At 38.8% G+C, this 12,038-nt stretch overlaps 1 protein-coding gene across 1 annotated transcript in view; it reads right to left on the bottom strand.

Annotated features, from left to right (window-relative positions):
* HIRA (histone cell cycle regulator) overlaps nucleotides 1-12,038 on the bottom strand; it is a 57,247-nt gene that overhangs the window by 8,444 nt on the left and 36,765 nt on the right. The window contains exons 13-19 of the mRNA XM_077834769.1: nucleotides 11,333-11,418; nucleotides 9,923-10,117; nucleotides 8,634-8,804; nucleotides 4,469-4,673; nucleotides 3,465-3,569; nucleotides 2,392-2,540; nucleotides 287-448 (exon numbers count right to left, since the gene is read on the bottom strand). Coding sequence (XP_077690895.1) covers nucleotides 287-448; nucleotides 2,392-2,540; nucleotides 3,465-3,569; nucleotides 4,469-4,673; nucleotides 8,634-8,804; nucleotides 9,923-10,117; nucleotides 11,333-11,418 — 1,073 coding nt within the window. The remainder of the gene's footprint in view (nucleotides 1-286; nucleotides 449-2,391; nucleotides 2,541-3,464; nucleotides 3,570-4,468; nucleotides 4,674-8,633; nucleotides 8,805-9,922; nucleotides 10,118-11,332; nucleotides 11,419-12,038) is intronic.

The raw sequence follows: 12,038 nt of genomic DNA on the forward strand, positions 1-12,038 counted from the left end.
CCCGTGCAGAAGTCCACTTAAGCCTGCAAAAGAGAGTAGGCAGGACTCATGTCTTGCATGGTGGGCCCTCTATACAGGGGTGAATTTCACATCCACAAGTAAGACTCAATCGAAAGGAAATCTGATTTGAACCAGAGCATCAGCAGGCACATACCAACCCAGCCACGAGAAAGAAAGAAAAAAATCTATCAGCCCCAATCAAAGTCATTAACTGGAAGCAGTAAGGTAACCAGTCAATCATAGCCCATGCTTATTGGCAGTCATGACAGCATAATTTAGTACTCACCACACAGACAGGGTAGCAATAGTGGTGAGAGCCATGACGTAGGAACCTGTGCAATGTAAAGCGGAGATAGGCGAATGCAATATAATAGGTGGGAGAAGGCGACGACCACAAGCTGAAAATACAGATAAGGTCCTCTTCTCACAGGCTACACTCACCACATCACTGAAAATGATCAAAAGGAAACATTTAAGCTCAGTGAAAAGAAAGAGGCAAGAACTCTTGGGTTATCATACAACTTGAAGGAGGTCTCACTGGTAAATTGTGAGGATTCAGAAAACTTGGCTCCAGAAGGCAGAGGCAAAAAACAGAGAAGAATGTGGTTTTGAATCCTAAATTCAAGTCTCTCACTCTGCAGATGGTGGTGAATGCGACATATCATTGGGGAAGGAAAGGAGGAGTGCCTGGTCAGAATAAGTCTAGGCATATGAAGAAGAGGTTGGTTTTTTGAAACAAGACCGTTTCCACACACAGAAGAATGGTCTGTCAAGACAGTGGAATGATGATGCTCTCTTTGGAAGGCAGGGAGGAAGTTGTGCACTGTCAGGCAAGAACATTGCAGAGGTGAAAGTAGGGAATTGCTAAATGACAAAATATAAAAGTACCTTTCATGGCGATGTGAGATTAAAGATTTGAATTACCTTGCAATCAAAGCCCTGGGTGCATGTTTCAAAGGTGGTGTTGGATAGCACTTCTGTCAGTGAGGAAGGCTTATACTGTAAAAGGAGCACTTCCTACCTCCTTCATTAAAGAGCATCAGAAATTTTGGCCCAAATTTTAACATACTTTTTATTTCTATCCTGCTCTAAGGTATGCTTTTAATCTAAACACTGAATAAGGTATGTGAATGATCAGGAGTTTGCAGTTTCCTGTTATGGATGACAGGGCACGGTGTGAAGGTGAGCTCTGATTACAGCTGTACGTAACTTTATAACCAACACTCTTCCTAACAAGCTTGAAACTCAGGCCAGACTAACCAAACCTTGTGGTGGGCTTGGGCTGAAGTTTGAGTCAACTTGCGCCACTGTGAGTTTTTGCAAAACATTACAGCTTCCACAAAAAACATGTAAAACTTGTCAATTTCAGCTGCGATTTATTAATTTGTTCCAATCCAAAACTCAGCCTAACTCTTAAGGGTATAAAACCAGAAAAAGATTCAGATGAATTCCTGTGAACCAGACTTGTGGGTACTTATGTCACAGTTCGGACCTCAACAAGATCACACAGTTTAATTTAAACTTCTGATGCAAAAACTAAAAGCTGCTGTTGAGGAGGAGGAGAAACTGCAGGTATCTCTGAGGAAACATGTACCCCACAAAAATATTCTATTTAAAGTGTTCTTTTAAACCTTCAGTCATTGTGGCATTTGCTGTTTAAACAACTGTTGCTTCTAATCATTCCGTCCACTCTAATGGGGGAATTTAATGGAAGAATGCAATGTCTGGCAAAGGAAGTATTTTAATTGGCTAATGGGGACATGGGATGCTATAAAGCCTGTGGTTACGTCAGGACCCTAGGGGCTAATTCACTCGTGAGGTTGCCATCAGGTCTACATACAGTGCATATTATATTTATTCATCTAACATGGTTAATACCAAAGCACTGTGTACAGGTTACAAAAGAAGTAATGAAAAAAACAGCAAACCGCAATGACCAGCAAAGCCAATGCCCCCTGTTACTAATGCTATAGGAGGAGAAAAGAGGAACATACATGTCCTAGAGTGGGATAGCAGGAAGAGGAAGAAGAGAAAGGTCTTAGGAAGATGTTTTGCACTATGAAGAATCACACAACTCCATAAAAATAAGGGATCCTGTCATGCACTGTAATAGTGAACTTAATTAAACATTTTGCAAAAATATGCCATGCACGGGGGGTTAAAATAATAAAGACAAATGGGTAGCAATATTCTCTGAAGCTATCAAAATTTGGTAAATTTTAAATACCTATATATTTTATTAATGTCATCAGAAGTTCTCAAAGGGAACCTTGAATAAGATTTCCACTAACAACTTGTTTAATAGTGTAACAATACAGCCCTAAATGCTTTCTCCTGCCCAAAAACTATCCTTTTCTGGAGGCTCCTACTTCTACAAGCAAATTCTCTTACCAGCTTCCAGCTGCAGTAAGAATTCGACTGGTAAGGACAGTCTCCCATTCTTTGCCTTCCCGATTACACTTTAACCTGCTCAGCTTGGAACCTCCCACTGTGGTCATCTCATTCTCCACCTCAATGTACATGGAGGGATCTGAACTTACCTGAAAAAAAGTAAAGGAAAATCTTTTTACACAGAGGAAAACTGCTCAGGGAAGTGTCAAGTAATGTAGGTCCAAAATAGGGCCCAGTTAAACCTTGGCGTCTGATAGAGAAAACACTCTGGAGTTTTTTCTTTAAAATTATCCTCAAAATACACCAAATTACTTCAAAAGGAAGAGATTCCAAAGGCAACTGGTCACTCAAGGCTACTCCCCATCAACAATTTCTGTGTATTTTGAGCCCACCAATTTATATTTTCAGTCATCTGTTCTTCTTAAGTCCTGGACATCAAATCTAGTTCAAACAAGACTGCTGCTGCAGCCTTTCAGGATTCCTGCAGTCAAAGCCAGACTTCTATGGTAAAAGCACACAGACAAGGGATTACGCAGGTACATGAGTCAATGTTATGTTAGGCCCTCCAGGTGCTGAGCATGTCACTTTACCATGTGAAGAGACCTCAGAGGAAATGTCCAGTTTATGTAGAGAGCTGGCTGTGGCGCATGTGTGAAGAGAAAGCATCAGCCCTGTCTGGAGCTGCTGCTGCCACCACTTCTCTTGTAACACCAAGGCTAAATAAAGGAAGAAGGGAGGGGGTGCCTAAGAGGAGAAAATATGTTTGGCTTTGAAGCCAAGTCAGGTGAGAAAAGAAGGAATGAACTGCTGAAATGGATTGCCTCTGCAGGTGAGGTAGGAAGTAAGGAGGCAGAAGCCAGAGGGTGCATGTGACTTACTTGGGTCCCGAAGCGAAGTCAGGCAAGGGAGGGGAAGAGGCAGTTAGGAGGCCTACAGAGGCAGGAAGGAGCCAAGTGAGAAAGTCTTAGAAGAAAGTGAGATGGGTAAAGCTCCTTCTTGGACAAGTCAAAGGGATTCTGCTCCAATCCCCCAAAATGCCTTTTAAGTAAACAATGTTGCTGTCACCCACTTACTTGCAATGTAAACGATTTCTGTGGGATTGGGGTTGGCAGTTTAAGTGCTAATGCTGGTGCAGAGATGCAAGTGGCATCCTTCTCAGAGGCCAGTGCAGCTGGGGACTGAAAAGCAAAAATTTCAACAACAGTAACAAACAGAGCAATTAAAAACAAAAAGAAAAAAACCTTATGAACAAATGGAAGAGCAGGGTTATCACTCACGAAAGCACCTCAGTACATATATACCGTAGTCCAGATTGTGTTGCCAAGAGGGAAACCTCAACAAATATGGATACACGCATCAGAAAAACCCTGTGCAAAAGCTTTTTTTTTTTTTTAAATACATATTGCATAAATACTACTTCTTCGTTCTCTAAACTAGCTGCTAAGAATTTTCAGGAACAATATGTGGTCATTGAGGTCTGCATTAGGCCATCTTTGACACTTTCCATCTGTACTAACATAATGGAAGCTCCGGTATGTTTCAGGGCAAGGCCAGCTTTTGAATGTTGGTAATGAAAAGGGCTATTGCAACTGAAGGATGGGAAGTACTGCCATAATGTACTAGCTAGGTATGTACTCTACTGTCCTGTACTGAATGGAAGGTCATACCTGCTCAAATGCTTATAATTACTTCACCCTCTTGAATCATACTGCTGACAGCTGATGGAATTTATCATGTAGTTCAAGCAGCAGAAATCTGTGTTTTTTGAAGCCAAGTCCTGCATCTAACTCCAATACTACATACATACTGTTTAGCTAGTGACTGCAATATTTGTATGCGCACAGTATACAGATTTGTTACATTATGTGCACCTTCATTTTAAAACCTTAAGAATTAGGTAAAAAGCAAGCAAGAGGACTAGCTTCAAAATTTTGAGAAACCTTAGCACTCCTGGTTTCACTTGACCACCTTTTGTCTGATTTAATGCAAGGACGACATTTTGCTTTAGTAAATGAATAGTAGAAACCATAAATACTAATACTATGCACATTGATTAAATTATTGACATACTGATTACCTGAACAGTTAAAGTCACAGGTACGAGTCTGGAGTCCTTTCGAGGCCTGCCTTTTTTCTTCTTTTCTACTGTTTCTGCCTCAAGTTCTAGTTTACGCTTGGGCAGTGACAGCGGTTTAGTAGCTGGAATCTTCTCCTCACTGTCACTGCTGCTCTCCAGGATATCCTTGGGCTTATTCTCTTTAATTAAGTTCTGATCTTTCAATCTGCATAAAAAGTAAACTATTTGTTTAATAATTTACATAAGCTGTACTCAAAGCTGCCACCCATCTACCCACTATTTGCTTTCAAGCTAAGCATCAGATGCATTCTTAGGCTTGTTTGAATATATCTGAAAAAGTGCAGAGGAAAAAAATTAAGGTAAGAAAAGGCTACCCAAACCTTTATGCAAGTGCAAATATGGAACATACAAAATGCAACTTCAAGTAAATTTTCTGCTTAAAAAGCAAACAGTAAACTAGGCTTGCACAAACACATTATTCAGCAATCCGAGATACTTTTTTTTAAAAAAAAAAAACTTTTATTTTACCATTTAATGGCTACTGTACCACATGAAGAGCAATTATAATATCCAAATCAGATGACACAACTAGAGTTTTGCTTAGAGAGACTGGTTTCCATTACAGCTAAAACGGAGCAATTCCATTAGGGGCAGGAGGATGGGCAAAGCGCTGGAGGTGGAAGAGAATAAACTGACAGTAGCAAGCTTGCAAATGAAAAGAACACAAGGGCTATAAATTAACATGTACAGCATGCTTGACATCTCTGAAGCAATGGCTTTCAATGCACATATATACACACATTATGATGAGCATCAGGAATCACAGTTATTGTTCAGGTTGTAATAAAAACCTTTTTTGCAGCCTCTCCCTACCTCCCAGCTTTCCAAGATGTTTACCTGGGAAGGGTGGGAGGAAGGGAATTTTTCATCTTGTGTTGATCTAAACATGCAAGGAATTTTAAGAGTAGTTCTCCTCTCTTTCTTCTCCACATAACAGAGAAATGAGTAAAAGATGGGGAGTGATTTCTATTCCCAGTTCCACTGCTGTTTGTCCATAATTCTTTCCATTTAAGTAGCACATAGGAAACATTAGATAGGCTTCACAACACCCCCTCAAGAGTAAATATTGTTACTCCCATTTTACTGGCTGGAAAGAGACTCAGAGAGGTTAAATGACTTTTGTCCGACATCATACAGAACATCAGTATCATGATGAGAACTTAGGTCTCCTGATACCCAGTCCTATGCCATGATAATAGATCACGGTGACTCTCAGATAAGTGACCACCTCGTTGTCCCTCAACCTTCCCAAGCTGTAAGTTGGGATACTACTGTTTACCTCACTCACTCACAGGGGTACCCAACCAATGTCCCTTCTGACTTTGGGAAGTGGGCAGAAAAGACAATGTACCTCACACACATACATGTGGACCAGTTTGCCATGCAACTGACTCTCGGCAAATATACCCATTAAAGACACAGGAACTGCCCTACTGGATCAGACCCAAATTTTGCTAGTCCAGTGTCCTGTCTCTCACAATGGCCAGAACCAGGTGCTTCAGAGGAATGTTTAAGAATCCCACAGTATGCAGATGAGGGGTAATCTGCACCCCATAGTATGTCATCCTGGTTTCTAGTAGTTAGAGATTGGCTCCAGGCCTAAAACATGAGGTTTAATAGCCTTTTCAAATTTTTGTTATTAATTTGAAAACTCTGGATACTCATGATATCAATATAAATGTTGACTCCCTTTTTGAATCTTGCTAAGTTCTTCGCCTCAAAAAAATCCTATAACAATGAGTTCCACAGGCTAATTACATATTGTGTGTTTACTCATTTTGAATTTGCATTCTTTAATTTTCATTGCTTGTCCATTGCTCTTGTGTTAGGAGACAGGCAGAACAAAAGTTCCTCATCTACCTTCTCTAGACCATTCGTTATTTTATATACTTTTATTGTGTACCACTTATGCATCCCCTTTCTACGACAAACAATCACATTCTTTTCAATCTCTCTTTATATGAGAATTTTTCCAAGCCCATGATCATTCTTGTTGCTTTCCTCCGATCCCCAATTCCGCAATATCCCTTTTTGAGATAGCGTGACCAGTACTGCACACACTATTCCAAATGAGGCCACAGCATTGATGTATATAATTGCATGATCATAGTCTCTGTGTAATTGCATTATAACATCCTCCATATTATTCACAAGCCCATTCCTTAGGTACCCTAACATCTTGTTTGCTTTTTTGACCACAACATCACATAAAACAGGTCTTCAATGACTATGATGAAACCCAGGCCCCTTTCTTGAGTTGATACAGATAATTTAGAACCCTGGAAGGTGTCAGAGTAGTTTAATTATTTTCCTCCAATGTGCATTACACTTTGTATTTACTGACACTGAATTTCATTTACCACAATGTTGCCTATAGACTCAGCTTGTTTAGATCTCTCTGAAGGTCATCACAATCGTGTCTGGTCCTAAGTATCTGAAAATAACCATGTCTCACCTGCAAATTGTTCTACCTCATTACTCACCATACTTCTTTCCAGGTAATTAATACATATGTTAAACCAGTGATTCTCAACCAGGGATAAATGTACCCTTGGGAGTACGCAGAGGTCTTCCAGGGGATACATCATCTAGATATCTGCCTAGTTTTAAACTGGCTATATAATAAGCACTAGTGAAGTCAGGACAAACTAAAATTTCATACAATGACTTGTTTATATTGCTCTGTATACTATACACTGAAATGTAAGTACAATATTTATATTTCAATTGATTGATTTCATAATTACGTGGTAGAAATGAGAGCGTGAACAACTGTTAAGTACTAGTCTGCTGGGACACTTTTGTACTTTTATGTCTGATTTTATAAGCAAGTAATTTTTAAGTGAGGTGAAACTTGGGGCACACAAGACAAATCAGACTCCTGAAAGGGGTACCCTAGTCTGGAAAGGTTGAGAGCCCATGCTAAACAACACAGGACCTAGTATGAAACTTGAGGCACCCACTTCAAACCTTTTGCTATGGATTACAATTGACCATTTAATCCTAATCTTTGTTTTCTGTCTTTTAGCCAGTTTTTGATCCCTGACAATACTTTGCCTCTCGCTCCATGACTAGTTAGCTTCTTTAGTAGCATCTTGCATGAAGGAACTTGTCCAAGGCCTATCAGCAGTCTAAATAAATTATATCCACTGATATTCCTTTATCCACTACTTTATTGACACATGCAAAGAATTTTAAGATTAGTGAGATACAATATTCCTTTGCAGAAACCATGCTGGTTAGACCCTATCATATAATGATCTTCCAGGTGTTTTATTATTCCAGGTGTTTAATTATTGTTTCAAGCAATTTGCCAGGTATAGATGTAAGGATTAGGTCTATAATTCCTCAGATCACTTCATGAGCCTTTTTTAAAATACAGGTACAAAATTTGCTACCTTCCAATCCTCCGGAATAGTGGGGGATTTTTTGGGGTTTTTTTTTTTGTTGTTGTTTGTTTTAAGCAAAAGGACAGTTTTATGGGAGGAAATATGGGACAGGAAAAAAACCGCTGTATTTATTGTAAATGAGGTGACTACATAGCTTGCTGGCAAGACACTGACCTTCCACACAATTTCTTAAGCGGTCTGTCTGTGCACACTCACATCACCAAACTGAAAGGTTTTCCTTTTCTCGACTCTGATCACGTGGCTCCACAGACAAATACTTGAAAAGAAAATGTACCGCCTGTACAAGGTTCTCAGCACAAAACTGAAATATGTCTGCAGCCATTGGGATCTATTTTCTATGTAATGTAATTTAGGTTGAGATGGAACTCCCTGGTACAAGCAGGCTAGATTTTATTGTCTTCCATGAAGACCTCACATGCAATGATTTTATCTTGAAACAAAAGTTTTAACTAAGGAAGATCTGAAGAGTTTTTTTGGTCCCATATGTTTCAGGCTGAAAACATAAATATGAGTATCCATGGATAATGTTACCTCAGAAAATCTTTCTTACTAGTAGCTCTTTTTCATTGCCCCCTTCTATAGAGATCTGAGTTAATCTCCAGAATCCCAGCACTGATGCATCCATACCTCAGAGAATCATATTGTTTTAACACTGTCTGCTTGTGTGCCCTCTCCTGCCCTGTACCATCACTTACCTGTCTATGGCAGTCTGATTTGTATTTATTACAGCAGAAGTCCCTGAGGTGGCTTTGGATCGTTCTGTGAATCTCGAGTCAAACGCTTTCATTGGTTCAATCTTAGATGGAGTTGTTAGCACAGAGGAAGATGATACAGGGGGAGCAGCTGAAGCAGAGGTAGCATTTATACTATTAAAGGAGGAAAGAGAAAAACAAAGATTGAAAATATATTTAGAATTGTGTAGTACTCAAAAATACATCAGCATTTATCAAAACCTCCCACATGGACTACAAGTTTCATTAAACTGGCCACTCTTGGACGTGTGTGAATTAAAATACACCACATCCTTTCATGTGTCAATATCCTCTACTCTCAAAAATTGTTTATAATAGATCTGAGAGTTGAAATCTTAATGCTGCTGCATAAAGTCTTTTCATCTAGCTATATCCAACTGATTCATTCTTTATAATTCTCATTCCTTGATTAAAAATACATATTATCTGTAGTGTCCAAGTACAATAAATTAGCGATTATGTATATGCAGTGGAACAGCATGAAATGATCTGTAGGTCTCCACTGCAAATTTATTTTGCTGTAGCAGACTGAAAATTTTACACACAAGCCTAGCTGTTGCCTACACTATAGTTCAAACCACATAACCTGGTTCTTGCAAACACTCTTTGAACCACACAACAGAACCTTACATCACAAAAAATCATCTAAATAAGGTTTGCGGACTTTTAACATACTCAATTTAGAGTGAATAAAGATGTTTTAAGGAGGCTGCAATCTTGTACTAATAGCAGCTCAGTGTTTGGAAGGATGATTTAGTAGTTACTCCAGTGGATAACAACCAAAATACATCTTACTTCAATGGGGAAGAGCATTTCCAGTGCATGCCTAGGGATTTGTTCAGCCCTGGGAGGGTTAATTAAGTAAACTGCAGCGTTTTAAAGCTCCTAGTTATATCCCAACTCAAAGTTCAATCCAACAATGGATGCATTTCCTCAAGGAAAACAGAAGCGTTCATGCTAGTTGACTTCTTAGTAAGTGCTGCATAGTGGTGCGCACTGGATGTTAACAAGGATAAACTGACTTCACAAAAAACATGGGTTTGGTATAATTGGTTCCCACCACTATTAAAAGAGTAACTGAATATTAATAAAATCCTGAAGTATGCAAGACAATATTAGATTCTCAATTAATATTTTCTGTCAGGAAATCACTTTAGCAACGGCTCATTTAGAGAAATATGAAGGAAAAGTCATATAGGCTAAAAGAAATGAAACCTCTTGCAAATACTGACCCATCTTTATTGATTGTGTCATCTGTTGGTTTTATACTGGCTGCCAGTGGTTCTAGAGAAGGCTTTGAAGTGCAGAGGGAATTGGTTGCATTGGAATCTAATGACATCAGTTGCTGATTACTTTGAGAAGACATCATTGAGCCAGCCAGAGATCCAGATATCGGGATACTATTGAAGAATGCTGTTGAAAAATCCCTATATCAAAAAAAGATTAAAAGCAAGTACATACGATTTTTTAAAAATTAGTAGTTTTTAAAGAAGTATTTTAATTTAACTTTAATATCACTTGTGTGTGTATACATAGACACACTTAAAAACCCCTCCATTTTTTCAATATATTTTTCTCTCATCTCTACTGCAATGTAGGCCAGTGTGGTGCTTTGCAGTTTACCTCTGTTAATTAATGAGGCAGACGGAATACGCATTGCTTTGGGGTAATATTTGTTTGTGTACAGCTGAAGAACAAACAAAGGGAGCTCTCCCATTTCTGGTGAAAACATGTTTTAAGTTAAAGAGTTTTTATAGTGTTAGTTGACAGATGCAAAACATTAGTTTAGTCCTGTTGAAGTTAACAGTACGAGCTGTTTTTTTTTATGGGAGAAAACCTATGTCTTAAGATAAACCATTCCAGACTGGCTCTCAAATCTTACTATTAAGAGAACACTGGGATAAATTTCACAACTGTATGCAGGATATTTCCAGCAAAAGCCAGCTACTGAGTTCAAATCATGACTGGCATGATTACACAGGATGTAGACACATGCTTCAGAAATTGCTTTGGACGACAGTAGTATAACAAGTCCTTGGAAAAGGGAGTTTATTTTTCACTCGTGGCTCTGATTTTGGGATCTTTTTTCCATGACCTTCCCTCTTCCAAAAACAATAGCTAAAGCTGCTCATTCTGAGGACACAAATCCAGATAATCTAAAACACTGAAGGATTCAATACACAGTATATTCCTAGAAGAGGAAAAAACATTTTTTGGATGAGACAGGAAACCAAGGATGGGACCACTCAGTCATTCAAGATCCCATAGCTCTTGGAATGTGCTGGAACAAAATCGCAATCACATACCAGCCAAATTCCAAGTGGGATTATTACATTCTTCTCACCTAAATGTCTGTGTATTTAATTTGAAATGATTTTCACTTCTCTTTCTTTAAACTATTCTGCAGTATTATTTTCACAGAACCCAGCTGCCACTTTCTACCCTAGAAGTGGCTGCATTTTAATGGTAGGTAAAGTGATCATTTTAAAGCACTTTGAAATCAATTCATCTTAAAAGTTCTTAAATATAAGGTATTATAATATGCAATGGGTTTAAGATGGACCTAAATTTTGCCAGTGTGAACTGGAATAAGTAGATGAAAAGGTCAAGGGAGATAAGAAAAGTAAAACTTCGAAGTATACCCAGTGTCCAGCTGAGCTATGCAGAGAGGTGTGATCCGCCTCCGGCCATCTGCAGTCCGTGTTTCAACTTGTTTCTTTAAAAGATTCTGTTGGGGGAAGGGGAGAAAATAATGTTAAAATGAATGTTTTCTCCAGTTGACACAAGACTCTGGTTAGGTGCAATGAAATGAAAAATGGTCATCAATAATTATATCCTTTATTGTAGGGAAGATTTTTTTTTTTTCCAACTGTATTTCTGAACCAAAGAGGCCCCAAATATTTGCACACACACTCACTCGATCTGCCTTCCTGTCATCACAAACAAATGGGGCTTTTAGGACCATAAACTCCATGGAGCAAGGATTGTCTTTTAATAAGAGTTTGTTTAATCTCTAACACGATGGAGCCCAGATCTGTGATTGGTGCTCTTAGACACCACCATAATACAAACAATAAATCAGAGGTAAATACAAGGTAGAACACTTTTCACAAAACCATCACTTCATATCTGACCTCTCAGTACTCAACCTCAAAGGAAACCTGCACAACACTTTCAAAAGATGAGCCTGGGAGTTTACATTCATAACTTTGTTAGACACTAAAAGATCATGGCCTTAATAAAGACACTGGATTTATGGCTCATTACAACAATCTATAAACCACTAACCCTCCTTTGTCCTAGGACTGCAGAGGTCATAACTGCTCATTTCACTGTGAATAGTCTCTT

Source organism: Eretmochelys imbricata, chromosome 15, assembly GCF_965152235.1.
Source record: "Eretmochelys imbricata isolate rEreImb1 chromosome 15, rEreImb1.hap1, whole genome shotgun sequence".
NCBI classification, from domain to species: domain Eukaryota; kingdom Metazoa; phylum Chordata; order Testudines; family Cheloniidae; genus Eretmochelys; species Eretmochelys imbricata.